The following is a 25,335-nucleotide window of genomic DNA, read 5'->3' on the forward strand; positions in this document are numbered from 1 at the left end:
TTTCTGTAAATCACAGTAAGTGTGACAATCTTTATTTTTGTTCAGACAAATTGGACACTTTGTAATATATGAAGAAATTAGACTGTTTTAGGAAATTTAAGCTGTATTAGACTTATTTCTATTTTTATATATAACCAAATTTCAAAAATATTGAAATTTGCCTCTTAAATACTGAGGAAACAGGGTGCAGATTTAAAATGTATATATACAAATATGCATACACTGTTTCCACAGTATACGAGGTCCAAAAACCTAATAATAATTTCTGATGAGATTTTAAAGATTACAAGAAATATACAGAATTAAACACAAATGAACATTTCACTCAAAATACATATTTATTAAATCTCTTAAATTAATTTTCTCTCTGGTACCACAAAATGAGCATTCCGAAAGACGAGAAAAAAGAGTTGTTAGAGCAAGGGGCAATAAGTGTAGTACCTACTCAGTGCTTCCCACACATAGACTTTACTTGGGCCGGCCACCCAGGTATTTTAACAGCAGGCCAAGTATTTTTAGTGACTTTTTTTTTCACTATTATATCATCCTTTTACACTTTTTTTGTATCCGCCCAATATAAACAAATATCCGCAATCAATTAAGTGGAAAATCTTCTCTCCATTACCCGTTTCACACTCTTTCATGCTCGTTCTGTGTGTGCGAGAACTGTCAACACTCCCACAGGTAATCTCACGTGCTCTGCAGGCCCACAGAGACCCGCACCTTTTTGCATCCTGCTGGGGAATCTACTGAAATGTCCAGCATTTGGTTTTGCTTTCGTTTTCTAAGCTGTCGTTAATTTTATGCGCACAGCCAAGAGAGCGAGAAAGACATTAAATAATTAATTATTTAATCTAAACCACCCAGAAGACCTTTACTAAATACTGAAGGATAAAATTACATCTAAATTGGCTGTAAAATATTTGTACACCATTAGAAATATGTAAACTTATTTGTCTTATTTAAATAATCCTCATGCTTTATTGTTGTATTTATTATAATTTTTAGGGATATTGTCTGTTTTGATTCCTATTTTCTGTCATTTATTTCTCATTTGCTGTATATTTGATTAATTAGATGATGTCAATTTATGACATATTTTAAGCACCTAAAATGCTTTGGCAATACTGCCATGCCAATAAAGCAAGCTGAACTTGACAGAGAGATAGAGAGCAGCAGAATTTACCTGTCAGTGGGTGCACATGGCTCCTGAAGCAGAGAAATAGTGGATTTTTTTAAACTTTAACCCTTTGAAAAGAAAAAGTTTAAAACAGATAATAATAAAAATAGTGTTTAAAATCTAATTATGTTTTGTTTGTCGCATATAGTTAACTTTTCATGTGCTGTGGGTGAAAGGTGGTTTTCAATCTGGCTACCACCGCAAGTATATTTCAAATCTATGGGAAGCACTGCCTACTGTATGTTTTGGGGGCTTGTATAGCCTCGGGACAGAGAGTGGAGTTTGAATACTATTAGCTGGTAAATTTATTACCAAAATGTATATAAATATAGCTAATTAATGAAGTAGTATGTTCACTGAATGACGATGAGCTTGTTTTGACGTTTTAAAAGAATGTGCTTAAGAAAATTGTAATTGTTATTTGTGAAAAAAACTGTAAACTTAAAAATGATATCTCTCCCTTTCTCTCTCTTTAACTTGTATGATTATTGGGCTCAACATCCTAACTCTATTTTCAGGTACAGAAAATGCCTTTAATAGCTCATGCAAAAGATTAAAATCCATTGCAGGTTATTATATTTTCTTGTGTAAAATCATATCTGGTCACAAATGATGTCAAAAACGGTCTATGTTGATCTCCTGCATTAGATGTGAAGGAGAAATAAAACATTCTCAGTGGTTTAGCAAGTAATGGACATCTTGAATAGCCTGGTGGTAACAAAACAATCAGAAAATTGAGCCATTTTTGAAGAACTCCCACATCAGTGTGTGCAGGCACCTTGCGTTTGTGGTGGCTGATAGACGTGTCCATCTCCTCCTCTCCCATGTTGTCTATCTGTGAGGTGGGACTACACTGGATTCGCTCCTCTTCCTGTCTTTGGAGTTTATCTGCCACCATCTGGATCGCCTCTGCCCACTCATCCCTTTGGAAACACACACAAAGCCCATGTTTCTAGGAAGGAAGCCATTCATTAATAGAAAAAACACAGCTTCCTACTTAAAGAAGAATACACTTGAGCCTCAATAAACAAACACACGGTTCACTTACAGTGTAAACGTGGCCTTTACACTTCGCTTAAGTCGTCAGGACAGAGTATGAGTAATTCTCACTAGCCGACAGTATAATGTAATATGAGTGGGGAAGCCGGCCCTCTCTGCGAACAGTGTCTCAATCCATTGAGTTTTCATTTGTCGTGCAGCACAACATCTGCTGTGTAGAATCAGTGGTGCATTCATGTTTTTGAGCATGTGTTAGTTTAATAATGATGGATTCATCTGAGCGAAGCTAACAGTTTCTCACTGTTTTACAGCAGCAGACTGGTCTATAAAGTACAGTTGCATGGTATATTAATACTTCATAGTGCAGTACTATGAATTTACAGGGGTGTACGATGATGATGTGATTTAGAAAATGCCCAGTTTGAAGAACAATGTACAACAGCGCATTCTGGAAATTTGTCATGCTTGAAAAAAATGCTTTACACAATTTGAGACAGTTACTTGGTCTCCAAGCCTGCCCAGTCTAGTTTTCTGGAGATTTAGAGGAAGTTCTTGCATCAAGAACTGTATTTTGCACATTGCTGAACACATAAATGCACTTGCACTGTGTTGTTTAAAAGTTTTAAAGGTTTTAGCAAGAATGCGGTTTTTATTTTTGTAATATTTTGTTTTATTTAACATTTATAAGATATTTAACAAAACAGTACAATACCAATAAAAAGAAGAAAAAATAGTACAGAATAATTGACAATAACCCCCCCCCCCACCCTCCCCATAAAAAAGGATGGATTATCACTGTTAACAAATAAATATACACACATACACACACCACATATGTAGCATAAACATATAAACAAGGGATGACAATACTTACATTTTTACAAGCCAGTGTCATGAACATATAGGTTAGAAATAAAGATAAAGATTTACAAACTTAAAAATGCTAAATTCCCAAGAGTCTTAAGATAGGTCCCCATGTGGTTTCAGCTTTCTTCTTTTAAGTTTCAAGACAGTTGTTCCATTTGAATGACATTAAGCAACTTGTTTAATCATCTCTTATAACAGGGAGCCTTTGGAGATTTCCAATTAAGTAAGATCATATTTTTAGCTGTAATCACACCAACCATCAGGGCTTGCTGTTGGGTTAACGGAAAGGCGTCCATTATATTAGAATATGCAAAAATAGCCAAATATATATATATATATATATATATATATATATATATATATAAAATAGAAAAAAATTGTTCCTTCAAATATTTTCCTACTTATATTACTTAAAACTAATGAAATTAATACATTTTTAAATATATTCAAATAAAAATTATATTGTAATAATTAAACACAATATTATTAATAATGTTTCATTATTGTAAGGAGACTGTTAAAAAAACTATTTCAGAAATCATACAAACTTCTGAAACAGTTATCCTACCAAAACATCTCATTTAATTATTACAATTTAAATATAGAGGCTGCACGGTGGCACAGTGGGTAGCACGATTGCCTCACAACAAGAAGGTCGCTGGTTCGAGCCTTGGCTGGGTCAGTTGCCATTTCTGTGTGGAGTTTGCATGTTCTCCCTGTGTTCGCGTGGGTTTCCTCCGGGTGCTCCGGTTTCCCTCACAAGTCCAAAGACATGCGCTACAGGTGAACTGGGTAAGATAAAACTTCTGTAGTGCATGTGTGCATGAGTATGTATGGATGTTTCCCAGTGATGGGTTGCAGCCGAAGGGGTATCCACTGCGTAAAACATGTGCTGGATAAGTTAGCAGTTCATTCCGCTGTGGTGACCCCAGATTAATAAAGGGACTAAGCCAAAAAGAATATGAATGAATGAATGAATGAATGAAATTAAAAATATTTACAAAAATATATCTATACACTTTTTGTACCACTTAGTTTTTGTACACGGCTTAAAACATGTAATGCGAGTATTCAAATTTACATAATAAATACAGTAATAAGCAAGTATGTATACATAACATGTCAGCGTCATTCAATTGACAAAAGGGACTTGACATAAACCAAAATAGCATTAAGGGTACCTATTGCCCCTTTTTACAAAATCTCTGATTTCCTTATGATGTGTATGTGAAGTTTCAGCTCAAAGTAACAAATAAAAAATGTTTTATAACTCTTTGAATCTGCCTCTTTTAGGCTTTGATTTTGGGGACTGTCAAATGAGATTGTGTGTTGTTTTTTTTTAAGAGAGTGGAGCTATAAATGCCTGTGTGTCAGCATAGTGGCAGATTCAAATACAAGACCAGCATCCCTAATGAGGGAAAGTTCATCAACTTTACCCCTCTGATGACACGTACCAAGGCAGAATGCAAATCAAAGTGTTTCTGCAGACTGTTTTCATCAAGTGTGATAATAAAATTAATAATTAATAAACGTTTACAATTAGAAGCTGATTATGTTCACAGATGGTGGCCACAAAACTGTTTAAACCCCTGATAAAAGTGATTTACTATGTAAATGCAATTTATGCTTCTGTAAATGTGTAAAATAACTGTTGTGAAATTTGTATTTAATTTAAACTTGCATCTGTAATATTGAAAGCCAGTTTTATTTCATCAGTTGTCTTGAGGTTGTTCATATGTTGCATAATCTACTGATTCACTATTGATACAGTGGTACCAGAAGCTGGTCTCGTACCAAAGCACAAACTTTGGTATTGATTCAACCCTACCTGAAAACTTTGCCAATCTTTAGTAGAAAACCCCTCACAAAGAATAAGAGATGGACAAGTTCATAATCTCTGGATTTACACATATTCTGGCTCTTTTTTCTTCCAGCAAAAGCTACTGTACACAAACCCCATGGTGGATGTACTGTACCATTCCAGTTGTGGTGCATTTAAACCCCAAGAGGCATGCAAGATGCACTGGGTTAACAGTAACATATAGACTGCACAGACTCTCAAGGTCGTGCGGATGAATGGGTGTGGATAGCTTTGGTGTATAATGAGCGGTTTTTGCTAATGAGAGATAAAGGCTTTGAATACAGTCTGGAATAACGCCAGCTGCCGCCACATCTCTCCTCCTCACATGTAGGCCTGCAGTTTCTGGGTCTCTGCCAGTACGTCGTGTCCCACTCCCGTTCAGAGATGTGTGTGTGTGTGTGTGTGTGTGTGTGTGTGCGTGTGTGTGTGTGTGTGTGTGTGCGTGTGTGTGTGGGGGGGGGGTAAACAAAGTGCGCATTGGACTGCAATGCCCTGTGATAGATAGGCGAGCAAGTTAGGAGTGCGAGGATAAATGGCTCAGTGTCTGCTCAAATCTTTTGTGTGATTAGATTCTTTTGCATTTAAACCATTTCTATCTGCCGCCTTTCAAACGCTGTTATAAGGTTTGCTCAAAAAGAGTGACCTCAAAAAGATTCTGACAATAATAGTAGGCACATACTTCTCAGTGTTTTTTATTTTTGGATGTGAGAAAAGAAATCCTTGTGGCCATGGTTGAATCGTAACAACATGAAGGCTATTTTTTGTCAAGAAAATTCTTATTTTATGTACATACAGTTAGGGATGCAACAATTATAGATTTTGGTTGTACGATTATAGTCTGAGGAATGATCACGGTTTCACTGTTATCACAATTATTATGCATTCATTAATTTTAAAACATGACTAGTTTAGTTCACATGAAATTGCGGTTCAGTAACCAATAATACAGCACAAAATAATAAGAAAAAACAAACAATAGTCCATTTCTGTATGTATATATATATATATATATATATATATATATATATATATATATATATATATATGTATGTGTATATATGTATATATGTATATAAGTATTTCCCATTTAAAGAGAACAAATTTAGTCAAAGATTGCTGAACCTCTGTGTGATGATCAACTATATTCCAAAGTGGTTTGGTATTTTCCTTTTGTATTTTTTTTCCTCTTTGGAGTAGAAATATGTATATTCCATACAAAGTATGAAGCTGAGCAGTCTGTTCTTGTCACGTGTTGCTCTCATGGCATTCTTTAAAGCAGTGGTTCCCAACCTTTTTTTGCCTGAGACCCCCTTTTTTCCCCAGAAAATATTGTAAGGCCCCTCTCCAGATTTAATAATATTATCGCTCATATAAGTTTGCAGTGATGATGACAAAAAATGTTGTTTTCAAACAAACGGTATGTTTATTACTATATCTAGATATGCTTATGCACAAATAATAGAATAATGTTTCCCAGAGATGGGTTGCAGCTGGAAGGGCATTCGCTGCATAAAACATGTGCTGGATAAGTTGGCGGTTCATTCCGCTGTGGCGACCCCGAATTAATAAAGGGATTAAGCCGAAAGAAAATTAAATGAATGAATGAATGAATGAATGATAGCCTAATGTAAAATATAAAAGCAAAACATCAGTAGGCCATTTGTAATTGAAAAATATAAGCCTTTGGCCTTTAAATTTACCCTATTTGAAATTCAGTAACAAAAATATCAGTATTCACACCGGTGTATAAGGGAAAAAAAATTATATACAGTAGGCTATCAGTGAGACTGTCTTTTTTTGTGGAGGACGTAGTAAATTTGTCCATTTTTGGTCAGCTAGGGCAGTGATCCTCAACCTTTATCACCACGCACCGATCAACGCTTGACAATTTTACTGCGGTGGGGTTAGTTGTGTTTCATAGGTTGCTATGCGACCATCAATTCGTTTTCTCAGAGAATGACAAACTGACAAAACATTGTCTTGCACAGCTATGCTGGATTCATCTGATTTGTTAACAAGTGGGTTGCAGATCTATTTCTTGGCAGTTCGCGGGTCCTTCACTGGGCCTTTTTCCATTAGCAAAGAAACTTTCTAAAGATGTCTGTTTCTTACTCATTTTGCTGCTTGTAGGTTAAATTTTGGTGACGTTAGCGAGAGAATACGGTAGATTTTTCATAAAAAAAAGACTTTTCAAAATAAAAGATTGTTCTGACTCATATAATAAATCAAACGGAAATAATTAATGATTTCTTGTGCGGCCCAGTCCCAATTGATCCACGGACCGGTGGTTGAGGACCACTGAGCTAGGGGATAAAATGAACCAAGGCAACATTCTCCTAATTGTCCACTGCAAAGGTTTTTTTTTTTTAAATATGACGTGACCCCCCACAAAGTTCGCTGAGGCCCCCTTGTGGGCTGCGACCCCTGTGTTGGAAACCGCTGCTTTAAAGTATTAAAGTAGGTGAGCCTGGAAAGCATGATCGCGTTGTGCCGCCACCGCATGCACTTTCTGCCTATATGCATGCACAAGCCGTGTGCCTCCATTGGAAATAACTTGCATGTACAAAAGATGAAATATGTGAACAACCCTTATATGTTAATATCCTCAGCTATAGTTAAAATCAGCCTTTAATCCAGTGTGTGTGCATATTAGCCTCTGTGTGCAATCTTGGAACTTTAAACTAGCGCAAAGTATATGGCATAACTTTGTTTAGTGTTTTGTTCTGTGCAGAAACACGATGTTGAGAAGCATTCACAATTAATTCACAGTGACGAATTAAAGCACGGTTAATAGTGAAATCGCTTAATTGTTGCATCTTTATATACAGTACAGTTGAAGTCAGCATTATTAGCCTTCTGTATATTTTTCCCCAATTTCTGTTTTATGGAAAGAAGATTTTTTTCAACATGTTTCGAAACATAATAGTTTTAATAACTCATTTCTAATAACTGATTTATTTTATCTTTGCCATGATGACAGTAAATAATATTTGACTAGATATTAAGACACAAGTATTCAGCTTAAAGTCACTTTTAAAGCCTTAACTAGGTTAATTGGGCAAGTAAGGGTAATTAGGCAAATCATTGTGGTTTGTTCTGTAGAAAATCAAAAACAGATATTGCTAATAATATTGACCATAAAATGTTTTTAAAATGATATAGGAAATACTGTGAAAAAGTCCTTGCTCTGTAAAAAAAAATTATTTGGGAAATATTTAAAAAAGAAAAAAAGAAAGAAAAAATAAATAAAAATCACAGGAGGTAATTTTGACTTCAACTTTGCTCCTTCATAAAAAAAAAAAAAAAAAAATTGGGCACCCCTGCTCTAATCCATCCATATATTTGTTAATAATAATTGCTGTATATATATATATATATATATATATATATATATATATATATATATATATATATATATATATATATATATATATATATATATATATATATACGTCCCTCTCTCTGCCAGCTACAAGCAGTTCATTAGAACTTACATTCTTGTGAGACATAAAGATTTATAAAGAACTGATATCTAAAAACCAATCCGCTCTGAAAGTGATTCAGTTTAAAATGCTCATTTGTTTTAGGTAATGATGGGTTAACTAAGATTTGTGTTTGCTTTCTACTTCTTAGGCTTACTCTTGTGACCTCTCCCCTGATCCAGCAATCGCTGTTTTTGGTTGGTCTGACTCACTTCGTGGGTTAAGTCATCAAATTAAAAAAGCTGTCCAATATGGAATGGTGATAGCTAAAAAAAATAATGTTTGTCTATGGAAAAAGGCATCAAAACCACTTTTTAAATCCTGGCTTTCTGAGTTCTCTAGCACTTTACATTTAGAGAGACTTGGACACAATCTTTCTGATAACATTGCTGGCTTGGAAGCCACCTGGAAACCCTTTTTTAATGATCTTTCAAATGTCAAGGATAACAGTTTAAAGGTATGACCCTGTCATTGCTTGCAAGATCACCATATTGCCTGTGCCCACTGGCCTAGAAATATATGTGTAACATTGTTAACCTATGTACAAACCTGGAGGAACTGATGTAACAATGGTTTTAAAATCTGTTTTTCTGTCTTCTGCTTTTTCTTTTCTGTCTTTATAGTTGTCATTCTTTGTATTTCTCTGTGTGGCTTTAAGGTCAAGATAAAAATATAACATTCAAAAAAGGCAAGTGATATTTGTCATGTCCATACAAAATTAAGGTTAACCTGTCACATTATTTCACAAAAGAAAAAACACAAAGCAGTTCATTGGTAAATAGTTCTAAAGTAAACATCTCACTGATTCAAATGATCCAGTCAGAGGAAGCCTTGACTTAATGAATCACTGATCTTCAAATGAACTGCTCAGTGCAAACCTGTAGTTAACAATTCACTGATTCAAATAATCTGTTCAGAGCGAGTCTCCATATAACTACTCTCTAATTCAAATGATCCGCTGAGTCTTCATTTAACAAATCACTGATTCAAATCATCCAGTCAGATGTGCATTTCTTAAAAGCAAATGTGGTTCAAAAGTTCCATTGTTACCCAAAGAGCCCAATGGAATTTAAACTAATAATTAACAAAAGATTATTTTGTTAATCTTGTATTTCATATTTCATACTTCATATTGTGAACTAAATCTCTTGTAAGATGCAGATAATGTTTAAATGTGGATATGATAATATTTGTGTCAAATAGTCTGGGTTTATTCTAATATAATGTTGAAATAATACAAATAATTTCCATGTGTCTTCCTCACTGTCGTAGCACATAATAAATTATAAAACTATTATGTTTGCATGTTTTTTTTTTTAAGTGTTAACACAGTTTGGCCTATGCAATATCTGTTTTTGTCAAGTTTTAATTTTTCAACACACATTTACACTAATTGAGTGTTTCATGCAATATGATACACTAGGCTATAAAGAATTAGATATTTTTTTTAGATTTTTAACATGTCATTTTTAATGTTTATAACCATTAAATAATCCTTCATTTTTAGCAGTCTGTGACAAGTTTTGTTAAAAAAGTTTCTTCATAAAATAATAAAGTATTTTTATTTTGACATGTAAATTTGAATTTAAAAAGTACTTTAAACTTGAAACTCTAAAGTGTTAGTTAGTTAGTTGCCCAAATTAAAAAATACCTTCTCACTTGCTCTCCCTCATGTGGTTTTAAAGCTTTATGAGTTTCTTTCTTCTGTTGAGCACAAAATAAGGTATTTTTTTATTTTCCATTGTAGAAAAAAATACAATGGAAGAAAACCAGCAACCATCATTTTTTTTTCAAAATATCTACTTTTGTGTTCAACACTATATAAAAAACTCAAATAGGTTTTGAACAAGTGAAAGGCAAGGAAATGTAAAAGAATAAAATATTTTATATAAAATACCCCTTTATTATTCTTACTGCAGTAATACTTTATTAGAATATTGTTTATTTCATTCACGTATATGAATTGTGTACTTAACCCACCACTGGTACAAACACATAGCATTCACAATATACACAACTTAACATTTGTGTTTTCCAAACAAGTGAGCACTATTACCTCTCTTCTGGTGTGTCCACATGGAAGGTCCTCTCTATAACTGTAGTCCACTGTAGGCATCTAATAATAAAAGTGTTCGGCTTTGGTCGTTCAGTTTTCATCAGCTGGCATTCTGAAATTACAGACCAAAAGAAATTGTAGCCACGTTAAAATTAACGTACATGTTATCCACCTTTTATTTACACAGGATTCAAATTATGGTGTGCACTTCCTGTTGAGAGAACTTCCACTCAAAAGAAAATTTATATAGAATAATGAAGAATAAGCCAGTGAAAAAAAATTATCCATATACATTATGAAAAGTTTGTGATATACTGAGCTTTGAGCTTTATTTTAACAATAGTTTCACAAGCATATCTGTGGCCAAAGCTTATTGTGTTCACTGTTCAGAGTTCACTGGGTACTTTTAGCTGAGCTTAGCATAAATCATTGAATCGGATTAGACCATTAGCATCTTGCTCAAAAATGACCAAAGAGTTTAGATAATTTTCCTATTTAAAGCTTGACATTTGTGTGGTTAAATCATGTACTAAAACTCACGAAAAATGTAAAGTTTCTATTTTTAGGCCGATACTAGGGCTGTGCAATATGGGCAAAAGAAACCCAAGAAAAAAGAATCACAATTTTCTTGAACAATAATGTGATTTCGATTTTAATTATGATTTTGACACGTTTAACAGTGTGAATCCGAAACAAATTTCCAAAGAAAAACAATTAGATCTTTATCAAAGACCTGTAACATGTCTCTAAAACAAACATGAGGCAAAAAATTAAATAAAAATCTCAGAGTAAAGGTGTAACATGCTGTCTCTAGAACCAATAGACTGTGTGAGTGTGTGTGTGTGTGTGCGTGCGCGCACCGTCAAACTCAAAGTTCAAATGTTTTGCTTGACCAAATATCAGGAGTTGCGTGTACTTTTCTCCATGTCCACAGATTTTTTTGCCATGTATAGATCATAGCTGTTACGCTGCTGTGAAATAAGCCGTTCACATATCGCGTCTTTTGCGCGCACAAGTCCATCATTTCCACTGGAAGAGCGAGGATTGGTTGCAACATATTGGTTGTAAAATATTGTTAGCAACACGCGCATGTATTCCAGGCACACCCAGGTGAAAACATCTATTTTCAGACAAACTTTAAACGTAACTTTTCAGAATGCCACACCGCGAGTCACGTAACAAACTGACTGATCAGCTTCATACTTTGAACGGAATATACACTTTTCGGTAGATTAATTACCTCAAACAAACACAGAACACCCAAACACCCAGTGCTTTTTAATTTTCTTTATAAATAAAACTTGTATCAGAACTGCAGCAATGTTTTGTTAGTTTGTCATCCTCTGAGAAAACGTTATGATTGGTTCAAATAGCATATTTTATGAAAATCAGGCTGTAAGGCGATGTAGAAATCGTGCATATCCAAATCGCGATTTCGATAGGATTTCGATTAATCGCACAACCCTAGCTGATACAGTTAGGAACTATACTCTTATTCTGGCTTAATAATCAAGGAACTTTGCTTCCATACCATGGCTGCAGCAGACACAATGATATTACATTATGTAACTACAGAAAAGTGGAGCTTTAAATAAGAAAATTATTGAAATTCTTTGATCATTTTTAAGTGAGATGCTAAGGGTCTAATATAAACTAAGCTAAGCTAAAAGATCGGATGACTGGATTAAAAAACTCAACTGTTTAATTCTAGGAGAGCAGTAAAATGAGCCTTTTTTTTAAGTGTAGTGTTAAATATAGCGGAGATTAATACAGACTGAAATTACAAGCAGAGAAAAAGCTGAATTGAATTCTAGGGCAAACTCAAGCCCATTTCCTGCCTCTCCGGCTGGGAGTGTTTGCCATTGTCAGAGTGTTTTATTTGATAAACAGAGGGGAGCAGCGAGTCTGATGTAAAACAAATGGCCATTAGCAGAGAGCAGCAGCGGGTGGTGCGATGAGCGAGCGAGAGGTGCATTTGCTGGAATGTGCCACAGCATTTCATAAACTCCGCAGCTCAGAGGCGGTCAGAGGAGGAAAATAATGCACTTCTCAGATACTTTATGGAAGTAAGAGGGTACAAAAGGTGATCTCCAGACTGGGCTCATCGTCGTTGCAAATTTTTGGGGACAATGCCCAGACGACAGGTGAAATGCAACAGCGGCCAATCCCGTATAATGAGGGCCCTCAGCTGGCCAATTCCCGCCATCTCTGAATGACGGCAGGGCTTAAATTTAGACAGGAAGGTTAATGACGACACAGCTAAGGTCATGAAGCCACGCACTGTACAGAACATCTACCTGGGTAGTAGCAGGGGGAACAAAAAATGGAGTCCCAAGCTGAGAGCAGAAAAACAAGGTCACAGCAGCCAGAATGTGACACCTCAGGAGGAGAGCAGGCAGAGCTGACAGTATTGTTTGCTTTGCCACATTAGATCACAGATGACGAGCATTGCTTCAAGCAAGAGTCGCTGAGGAAAGCTAGCTTGCCAATTAAACAGCCCAGAAGCCGCGACTTCCGCTGCTCGCACCATGCAACATCTCTTAAAGGTTTTCTCAAGACCAAAATAAGGTTGAGAGAGTGTCAACGCACAAAAACATCAGGAGACAAAATATGGCAGTGAGCTCCAAAGATGTTAGCATGAACTGGCTTTAAAGCCACTTCAGGAAATGTCATGTTCTTGGAAATGTACTGTTTGTAAATGAACTCTTTTCAAGTTTGTTTGCAAAAACTTTTATACAATATTAGGTAGCACACTTATTATTTATACATAACTGTTCAAAAGTAGCCAGTAAGAAAGAAATCTCATGCACACCGAGGTGCATTTTACACTTCATTCATTCATTTTCCTTCAGCTTTGTCTCTTTTCAGAGGTTGCCACAGGTTGTCGAATATACCGCCAACTATTCCAGCATACTGTTTGGTTTTTTACACAGCAGATGCCCTTCCAGCCCCAACCCAGTATTGGGAAACGCATTTTACACATATAATACTAAAATTAATAATGTTACACTTTTTACACTTGTAATTTTAAAAATTTCATATAAATTAAAATGCTATTAATTTATGCACTACCTGACAAAAGTCTTGTCGTCAATCATCTGTCGAACTGCATCTGTACAAATACTGCAGAAGGCCTACTGGAACTCGCATGTACCCAAGATCCTCACAGACATCAGTCAAATTTGGTAAAGGAAAAATCATGGTTTGCGGTTACATTCAGTATGGGGGTGTGCGAGAGATCTGCGGAGTGGATGGCAACATCAACAGCCTGAGGTATCAAGACATTTGTGCTGCCCATTACATTACAAACCACAGGAGAGGGCAAATTCTTCAGCAGGATAGCGCTCCTGCTCATAATTCAGCCACATCAAAGTTCCTAAAAGCAAAGAAGGTCAAGGTGCTCCAGGATTGGCCAGCCCAGTCACCAGACATGAACATTATTGAGCATGTCTGGGGTAAGATGAAGTAGGAGGCATTGAAGATGAATCAAAACAATCTTGATGAACTCTGGGAGTCCTGCAAGAACACTTTCTTTGCCATTCCAGATGACTTTATTAATAAGTTGTTTGAGTCATTGCAGAGGTGTCTGGATGCAGTCCTCCAAGCTCGTACGAGTCATACACAATATTAATTATTTTTGCACTGCAGCATGACTTTATATTCTAAACTGTACATTATTTCTGTTAAGTGACAAGATTTTTGTCTAAGCAAAGTCAGACTTTACTGTCCTTATGAAATAATTAAAAATAAAGCCATGATAATTTTTTACTTTGGTAAAATAAGCGTAATCTAGAGGCATTTGGCTTCTTATAAACCACTTCTGGTACCATACGGTCAACCGGAAGTCAAGTTATTATTTGTTTTTTTTTTTAACAAGAGACGACAAGACGTTTGTCAGGTAGTGTATTTAATATGCACTGTATTGTGTTTATATGACAGTATGTGTGTTTCTCTCTGTGTAGCTTTTATTCATTTCATTTAATATCTTGTTTTTTTAAAAAAAACACAGCTGAAATACAATGATGATTTTTTGTTCATCATTTAAATATTTATACTTTAGTAAGCATTGATTTCAAGCAAAAAAAAAAAAAAGTCACTGCATATTTGAAGTAAACTTTAGTAATTTTTTGTACTTTGTTGATTTGTTGTTAAGTTTTGTTATTGTTAATATTTATATCATTATGATTACTTTAATGACCCCATTTGAAAATGAGCTTTTGCATTTTAAGGAGTTTATCCCAAAAAAATAAAATGTATTAGATGAATGACCATAAAAATGTGTTAAAACTGAACAAACTTTAATGCAGATGTCATTCAGATGTCTTCCAGCTGTATACTTCTACGCCATCTTTAGCTGGTGAGTGCTCTAAACAGAACAAATTAGTGGACCTCACAATGCAAAGCGATTTGTCATATGCCGCAATCATTGTTAAAAAAGACAAATTGGTCAATATGGAGAGCGGTGTGCCGGGCAGCAGATGCAGGGCCGGTCAGGCTGTGTACAGGACTGGTTGCGAGCGGGCCGGAGGAAGGCAGTCTGGTGGCAGCTCGTTGCACAGGGGGTGAGAGCGATGCCATTTCAGAGAGTGCATTAGGCTATCAGCCTCCCAGCACCACCTGGCCTCCCAGCTTTCTGCAACAGATGTGGCAATCCTCTCCCACTGCCAAGCGGCCCAGGCCGGATGTATGGCCACCCCTCGCTCCTCCAGCCTTTAGATTAAAACCTGGCTGGGCCTGTTGACGGATGGAGGCTTGGGGAGCCGCTCGCAGCACGTGGCCAGAAAACCAGCGTCGAAAGCAGAAAATCCACCGCGTTTCAGAGGGGGAGAAAAGTCACTGTTTTGATGCGTTTATTCCACTGTCTCAACAAATTATAACAAGAAGGATGTGACTATGAATGTCTGCAAAGCGTTATGGATTTATAAATCACATTTTTTGGACATCCTGACTGATCCCACCAGTAGAAATGCTGAAGTACATTTTCATCAGAGGCCTTCAGATCAGTCTTAATCATTTAATGGCCCATTTCAGTTTTAAAACCTGTTTTAACACATTTTAATATGTTTTTAATCATTTTTATTCTCTGTTTTTTTCTTGTCTTTTAAAATTTTTGTTTATGTAAAGCACTTTGAATTACCAGTGTGTATGAAATGTGCTATTTAAATAAATTGCCTTGCCTTACCTTGCCTAAATGTTCATAATTTAGAGGTAAGATAGCAAAATAGCTCATTTTATTCTAGAAATGAATCAGAGAGAAATATTGAAATTATGTTAGATATATTAAACATTTAATCAAAGAATAAACTGACACATAATTTTTAATACTGATACACCCTTTGGAGCTTCAAAATCACCATTCACCACTATTATATATAGAATATTATTTAAAGGTGCAGTAGGTGATTGTCTTCAGAAACATTTTTTGGTGTTCTGGTTGAAAGTCTCTTCACATTCCAATAGTAATGATTAAAGTAAATCAACTAATTGTATGTACATGTATTTTTATATTCTGGGTAAGGCAAAAAAAAATTTATGTGCGCCAGGCATTCATGTGTACACGAGACACATAAGATCACAGCGGTAAAATCAAATCCTGAATCAAAACCCTTTAATATCCTGAATCAATGTTGCAGTTACTTTTGCACCATGGCTGAAGTATTTCTTTTAGACAGGTAATGTTCTGTTTTAAAACTATTTCAGTCACGCAAAGCTGATGTAGATGTTGTTGTTACGAATGGGCTATATGCAAGGAAGTGTTGTTCAGCCACTGAAATCTTCCGGCGAAAGACTGATGTGACTATTTATAGTTTCATAAGGGACCTTTTACAGCATTGATGACGTAGATTTTTATTTACTTAAACAACCAAACATAAGTAAATAGCACTATTCCGCTAAGCCTGATTTACTGAGGTGATGTTGGTTTTATATTCACATCACATTGGTTAATTTTTGAACGATGACAACCTGTGACACGCTCCCTATATTGTTTACCATGCTACTCTGAATATTCGGTCTGAAATAGCATGTAAGTATGGCTCAGTAATAATTGTAATTCCTGCATGCCACCGGCCAACCCCTAACTACATATCTAACTGGCAAATTAAATTAACTAGAGAGTTGTCTGCTGTCATCTTTAAGGTGCGCAAATACGTGTTTCAGGAGGCATGGCTTTGGATGGCAGGGGAGGGACTGTGTTTCAAAGATAGTATGCTAATCGGTTAGCGTTTTGGCAGATCACCTACTGAACCTTTAACATAACAGATTGTGTTCATCTGAAATACAAAATGCATGTACACCTATGATAACGTAAAGGTAAACAAATTAATCTAATAATTAAATTAACAGCTTAGTGATTTAAATGATCTGGTCACAGTGAACGTCAAGTTAATGATTCACTGATTCAATCGTTATGGCCAAAGTGTGACATTTAGTGACTCAATGATAATCCATTCAGAGGCTGTGTCCGAAATCGCATACTTTATACTATATAGTACACTAAAAAAGTATTCAAGCTAAGTAGTATGTCAGAATTCGAAAAATAGTATGTGAGAAGTACTCAGATGACCTACTACTTCCGGTGAGATTCTGAAATGCGCTACGCTATCCCATGATGCACTGCAATGAAAATTCATGAATGGGAGTAATGCAACACAACTAACGTGAGTAGGTCATGATAATGAAAAATAGCAGATGTAGTATATCTGAGTTCCATTCATACTACTGACATTCATACTGTTTAGAACGTACCTTTCTAATGGTCGACTAGTAAATCCAAATGCAGTACCTACTGTGTCCCAATTAATAATTCACTAATTCAAATGATCCGATCAGCTTGAGCCTCCAGTTAATGATTCAATGATTCAAATGATTCGGTCAGAGTGATATTCCAGTTAACAATGCACTGATTCAAATTATCAAGTAAGCATGAGCCTCCAATTAATGATTCACTGATTTAAATAATCCAGTCAAAGCGAGTCTTCAGTTATCATCATCATTTTTCATAATCATAATAATCAGAAGATGTATGTATACATATATATATATATATATATATATATATATATATATATATATATATATATATATATATATATATATATATATATATATATATATATATATATATAATAAAAAACTAACCAACTAGCCATACAAAACCAAAATGTGTAAATCTGTAATGGCATGATTTAGCACTCACATTAGTACAGGCATTTACTGTACAGTAATTTTGAATGCAATTTAGACCATTTAATTGACTCCGAATTCAGGGAGATTCATTTCTGTTTTCTCATAAGAGATGCTGAATGAACAAAATCATTTTTTTTTCTTTAAAGACATCACTTACTTGCAACAGAGAAGTTATTGAGAGGATAGGGAAGATCTGCATCCTGTGGCTTCTCCTTGTATCCGATAAAGGACCCATCTGTTTTGAGCAGGAAGTAGCGAGGTCTCCAATTCTTAATATATTCACCTGCAGATGAAAAAAATGTACATTTTAAGACCTCAAACTGCAAATACATGGATGTGCATACACACAAAACACCTCAAACTCACAATGGCATGTCCTCTTTTACAAAAAAATGATGGAAAAATACATGTTTCATAACAAACACCTCACTGCTAGTGACAAGCTACATGCATTAATAATATCACAAGATTAATTTCCCAAACACAGAGAACAAACATGATTATACGCTGCTTATCTGTTCGAATTGACTTAATTTTGACTTTGCGTTTGACTAAACACAGGATTAAATTGTTAACATGTTTACCACAGCAAGTCCAGCTGTCAGCTACTGCATCATCTGCCTTAATCTGAGGGCAGGTGTTAGAAACAAGCCAAAGCGGGGCCAATGCCACCAGGTCGGCTTACAGTAAACCGTGTGCAGGATCGCACTGCGCGTGGGGTCAGAAAATGCTCACAGGGGGCAGCAGAGACACCTTTAACCTTTCTATGCTAAAGCCGCAAAAAACAACATCTGCTGAGCAGCTGGTCATGCCATATTATCATGCAAAACTTCTGGTGCAACAGCCTGTGCCATCTAATAATAAACAGCAGGATTACAAGGGTGTCAGCATCACCACGCAGGGGGCAAAGCCGCACACACACACTCAGACTTCAAGAGTGGTAATGCACACAACATCTGCCTGCTGAGTGATGCATGCTGAATGCTGGAAACAAACGCTCCTGTTCATTTGCCATTTCAGAGGCTGAACAACAGAAAGTTTCAAGTTCGATATTTTCTGAAAAGTGATATTTGCAGTCTCACACACACATACGCAGACTTGTACAGCTATCTTTGTGGGGACTTCTTATAGACATGTTTATTTTTAAACAGAACAGACTGTATATTCTATCCCCTTTCCCAAGCCTCACATGAAAACAATCGTACATTTTCAAAATACTTCATTCTGTGTGATTTAGAAGTCATTTTCACCCTTTTGTGTAACCAAAATGATGCGTGTGATTTTGAGTCACCAGAAAAATTTCCCTACAAGGTCAAAATTTACTGGTATTGCTATACATGTAGGGACATTTGGTCCCTATAATGTAGGGTATACAATGTATACACACAACTGACCAAAACTTCTGAAAAAAAAAAGTCTCTTATGCTGACCAAGGCCTCATTTATTTGTTTGAAAATACAGCAGAAACAATAATACTCTGAAATGACATGATGATTTGAGGGTCTGTTATGGTCAATTATTATGGGTATCATTTATTAATATGTGTTCTTAATATTACAATCAAGGTTGAACACATTTTTTATACTTCATAAATTTGCATGAAACCATGATACACTTCAGGATACAGTGGTCCCTCGCCATAACATGATTCACCTTTAGCAGCTTCGCAGATTTCTTAGTGCAGTTTGACATGCTTTTTATTTACAGTGCATTGTGTTCTGTGTCCTGATTGGCTGCAGCTCTGCACATTCTGTACAGAACTGAAGATACAACGATCAAATCTCATTGAATGACAGAAGTCTACAGCATAGGTCTCAAACTCAATTCCTGGAGGGCCGCAGCTCTGCACAGTTTTGCTCCAACCCTAATCAAACACAGCCGATCTAACTAATCAAGGTGTTCAAGACTAGACACTACTAGATCAGCTGTGTTTGATTAGGGTTGGAGCAAAAACTGTGCAGAGCTGCGGCCCTCCAGGAATTGAAATTGAGACCTATGCTGTAGACCACTGTCAATCAATCTCCTCTGTGTTGTATCTTCAGTACTGTACAGAATGCGTTCAGCTTGCCAAATTGACATTAAATTTTGATCGCTAGCAGTGTGACTCTGAAGTGCAGTACTGTATGTTTGCAAGTCTTCTCCCCAACAAACCCCATATCGAAATGTTCTGCACCTTCAAAGGCATCCATGGTAGCACCCAAAAGGCATAGAAAGATGCTAATCATTGCACAAAAATTTGGACTTCTGGACTTGCTGAAGAAAGGTCAAACTTACGAGAGTGATTAAACAAGAGAGAAAAGTGTAAAAATGTTAATGCCTATCTGAGAAAATAGTGTATAATAGTGAGGGGGTTTACAGCCTTAAAATATCTATAATAATTGTAAAAAAAAATAAAAAATAAAGCAGACTACGCCGCAGATTTCACCTAAAATGGGCTATTTTTAAAAATGTAACTCCCGAGGGACCATTGTAATTTGATTAATAGGAAGATTTTTAAAAAATGACTTATTCAAATCAATGTATTTTTAAAAAACTGCAGCAATTACTTATGTTGTTTAGTCTATTTAAAATCATGGCAAAATTGTGATATATATATATATATATATATATATACATATACATATACATATACATATACATATATATATATATATATATATATATATATATATATATATATATATATATATATATATTATATATATATATATATATATATATATACACATATAATTACATTATAAAAACACAGCAGAACTCTGTGATTTAATATTATCTTCATATTTTATAAACTGTGGTTAAAAAAAGAATTAAAGAAGAATCATAATGCATTTTAATATTAATTTCATAGAGTTACTTTTAGCATAACATTATTCTAACATTATTATTATTATTATAATTATTATTATTACAGAACTTCACAGTATATAATGAAATCAATTAACATTTATTAAATTGTTAAAACTAGTTTGTGGCAGATTTTGTAGTAAATTAAATATACATTCTCAAGCACTACATATTAAAAATGCAATCTCTATTATAAAACCAAAAAGCGGCAATAAAATAAAAATCTTAATTTCCTAAATTTATTCAGAATCGTGCAGCTCTACTGCTTGTACATACTAATATGTCATTGAAACTTCGCAGGACAAATGTTTATACTTTCAATCTGGAATAGTGTGAATAACTCTTTCTTCTGTGTTAAAGAAGCTAATTAAAAAGAAGTTTTAAAGAGCAACATCAAAACTGAAAGCAGAAGCGCATCCTATTTTTGTCACCATTTGAATCGTACCACTTTGCAAAATCGCAGTAAAATACGTTGAATCTAACCTCAGGACTCCACAGCTGAAATCTGTTCTTGCTCATCGTATTTATTAAGATGGACAATCTGCTTTTTGCAGAAGCAGCGCCGGAGAATCCTCAGACTTGTAGGTTTGTGATTGTGAACTCCTGGTAATTAGCCGCGATCTTCTCTAAGTGACACATGAGCCTCGTGACAGCTCTGATCACTTTTTTCAGCACAAGAGAAAATAAACAACATGTTCTATTTGTAACATCCACTTAAAGCATAATGACACCAGCTTCTCCTAATTAACACATCAGAGAAAAACACCTGCTCATGTTAATTTGAGGAGACGGAGGTCTTGGTTCGCCGGTGTGCCTCCATGAGGAAGAGGAATCGCTGGGTAGGAGGAACAGCTGAACGCAGGCATCCGTCGCCTTACACTCCAAACATACAACACAAAAAAACGTTATACGAGACGACAGATAAAAATGAGCTGCGAGTCGACACGTAATCGGTCGTCATATTCTAGTGATCTTGCATTCGTTTATCCATCACTGCCCACAGTGTTTCTCTACAGATTGATTTGTCAGTATAATATAATGTAACATAACATAATATAATATAATATAATATAATATAATATAATATAATATAATATAATATAATATAATATAATATAATAATATAATATAATATAATATAATATAATATAATATAATATAATATTTTTAAGCATTTTATGTATTTGTATTTTATAATATATGTATTTTCTTATATTTTGAAGACTTTGACCATAGACATAGGAATAAATTGCACATTTCAAATTAATATTAAAAACACAAAACTAAATTGACTCTTTTATTAAATATTTTCTGTTTTTAAACTATAAAAAGTGTAAAACAGAATCAGCATTTTATTATTGCATAAATTACATTCATTTCATTGTTTATATATTGCACGAGGTTATGATTTCACTATTCACATAAATCTTACATTTTATTACACTTATACAATTATAACACTGTATATGCATTAAAATAACAATATTGCTTGTGGTGGATTTGAAGGCATTAAAAGTATTTTCATTTAACTAATATAAAAAATGTATTCTGATTACATTTTACTTTTTCACTTTTATTCATTTATATTTAAATTAATAAACAATTAAAAATATACTGTTGAAGTCAAAATTATTAGCCCTCGTGTGAATTTTTTTTCGTTTTTAAATATTTTCCAAACTATGTTTAACAGAGCAAGGAAATGTTTACAGTATTTCCTACAATATTTTTTCTTCTGAGGAAAGTTTTATTTTGCTTAGAATAAAAGCAGTTTTTAATTTCTTAATAAAACATTTTATGGTCAATATTATTAGCCCCCCATATTTCTTTTCGATTGTCTACAGAACAAACCATCGTTATAGAATGCCATGCCCAATTACTCTAACTTGTCTAATTAACTTAGTTAAGCCTTTAAATGTCACTTCAGGCTGAATACTAGTATCTTTATCTAGCAAAATAGAAATTAGAAATTAGTTATTAAAATTATTATGTTTAGAAATCTTCTCTCCGTTAAACAGAAATTGGGGGAAGAATGTATAGGTGCTAATAATTCAGAAGGGCTAATTTTTTCTGACTTCAACTGTATATAACTATTAATAAAAATATTTTCCTGATAATATAATATAATATAATATAATATAATAATATAATATAATATAATATAATATAATATAATATAAATTAATATAATATAAAATAATATATAATACTAATATAATATAATATAATATAATATAATATAATATAATATAATTAATATAATATAAAATAATATAATATAATATAATATAATTTAATATAATTTAATTAATATAATTTAATATAATATAAAATAATATAATATAATATAATATAATTTAATATAATATAAATAATATAATATAAATAATATAAAATAATATAATATATATAATATATTAATATAATATAATATAATATAATATATAATATAATATAATATATATATATATATAATATAATATAATATAATATAATTTAATATAATTTAATATAATATAAAATAATATAATATAATATAATATAATATAATATAATATAATATAATATAATATAATTTAATATAATATAAAATAATATAATATAAAATAATATAAAATAATATAATATATATAATATAATATAATATAATATAATATAATATAATTAATTTAATATAATTTAATATAATATAAATATATAAAATAATATAATATAATATAATATAATATAATATAATATAATATAATTATATTTAATATAATTTAATATAAAATAATATAATATAATATAATATAATATAATATAATATAATATAATATAATATAATATAATATAAAATAATATAAAATAATATAATATAAAATAATATAAAATAATATAATATAATATAATATAATATAATATAATATAATATAATATAAATATAATATAATATAAATAATATAATATAATATAATATAATATAATATAATATAATATAATATAATATAATATAATATAAAATAATATAATATAATATAATATAATATAATATTAAATTAAAGTTACCAATATATAAACACAATAATTATAGTAGAGAAACGACTTCAGTATTCTCTAAAGTGAGCTTAAACTCTCTCACACAAAAGTTTGTTCTTGTTCTTGGTGGACCAGTTATGGACAAACGCAAAGCAAAGAGTTTAATCAAGGCTCTGATCCTGGATCAGCCGTGTTGTCTTGTTAACCAGATCAGAGTCCAATCACTGCGCCGCTGACAGAGCCAGGGGTTCAACAGAAGGGGCTGCGTGACTAAAAGCAAATGTCGCTCGAACCCCGCCAGTGCTGTTTCATCAAACCATTTTTACTGGCTTCTCAGTCGTGAAATTTGTTTCTTTAGATCCAAAACAGTAGGCGGACAGTTGGTCTGGCAGGCACTGCTGTTGCCTGTATACCCTCACGTTTTTTCCAGAGCGCTTGGTGTCAAAGTGAACAGTCCTGCTACTGGTCACCATTATGACCAATTGCTCAGGTCATCACCACTTTCATCCATTCGTCTTCAAATGAAACACAAAACAACACAGGTACATGTTTAAACCTGAAGAGAAAGATGGAAATTCTGATACTAACAAGCTCTCCAGTAGAATATACCTGAGTGAAATATGCAACAGGACATCTAAAGTCCCCGTCGGCCCTTTCCAATCAAGTTCCGAGATCCAAACGGCTCCAATTGAACAATTAAAATATCATACTGGGTGCCATTCAATTACAAGCCCAGATTAATTGTTCATTTGTCTGTGGTCTGTGACAGCCTGATGGCGGTGGGACGGAGAATTGGACGGGCCGCTTTTCAAGACAGACGCCATCCTGAGCAAACTTCCCCCCGAAACATCCGCGCCACTCCTGAGACTTGAGACGCTGCGGCGTGATGGAGCTTCAGCAGGACAGGAGGAGAGGAAAAAAAAACAAGCCCACGGAACACGCAAAAAACAAGGCCATTTGTTAATCAGCCCAAACAAGGATTTAATTTAATGCTTTGGCGGAACTGCTCTACTTTGCAGATGGCTTAAAGATGGGCATGTGATGGGTGTCCTGGGACCAGCGGGCTGTCGCGTTCCAGCACACGCCGGGCACCAGCTCGCCTGGGCTCTGAGACGTGGGCAGCATGAGGTGGTGCGGTGCGGGCGGATGGAGGAGAGCTGGCCCGTGCTGGAGATTGCTGTGTTTTGTTCAGCGTGTACCGCAGCAGCTTGCAGAAGGAGAGCGGCTGGAGTCACTTTGTCAGTTTGGCAGAGACCGACACGGCATGGACACACTCACTCACTCACTCATACTCTGACTCATTCGCACATACAAACACACACACACACACACACACCACAGAGACACACAAACAGTTGCTCAGAGAAACTCTTGCCACAAGTAGTGGCTGTTAGTCTGCCCTCACCTGTGCTCTGGTCAGATGCTGCTGATGCTGGGTCAGTAATGCTGATGGTTGTAATGATTTGAGCGAGTCATTTGTAGGCTGTTTGTTCAGCTTTCAGGATATAGACCTAATGTAAAACTTTTTTTTGGGCTCTTGCTTGTCATTTGCCCACAGACAGATTCCAGAAGTGGACATGTATGTCACAGGAGAGGTCAGTTATTATTATGAAACATCATGAACAAGTATTCATGCAGAAACGTAAAACTCTCAGGAGGTACTTCACACATATCATGTATGGTCTTTGCTTTCTTAAAAAAAAACAAGTTCACTGAACTTTAAAAAACTTTAATAATAATAATAATAAATTGTTGAATAGGCTTGTGGAAATTATTATAAGTAGAAACTAAGGTTTAAACATATATTTTTAATATTTATAAAACATTATTATGATTAAGT

The 25,335-nt window shown here is 34.2% G+C and overlaps 1 protein-coding gene across 1 annotated transcript in view; it reads right to left on the reverse strand.

The window, feature by feature from the left end:
* The window catches only part of akt3a (v-akt murine thymoma viral oncogene homolog 3a), a 199,854-nt gene that overhangs the window by 38,595 nt on the left and 135,924 nt on the right, over positions 1–25,335 (reverse strand). The window contains exons 4-6 of the mRNA XM_056471330.1: positions 17,791–17,916; positions 10,446–10,557; positions 1,959–2,103 (exon numbers count right to left, since the gene is read on the reverse strand). Of these exons, the coding sequence (XP_056327305.1) occupies positions 1,959–2,103; positions 10,446–10,557; positions 17,791–17,916 (383 nt within the window). The remainder of the gene's footprint in view (positions 1–1,958; positions 2,104–10,445; positions 10,558–17,790; positions 17,917–25,335) is intronic.

This window comes from Danio aesculapii, chromosome 13 (assembly GCF_903798145.1).
Source record: "Danio aesculapii chromosome 13, fDanAes4.1, whole genome shotgun sequence".
In the NCBI taxonomy this organism is placed as follows: domain Eukaryota; kingdom Metazoa; phylum Chordata; class Actinopteri; order Cypriniformes; family Danionidae; genus Danio; species Danio aesculapii.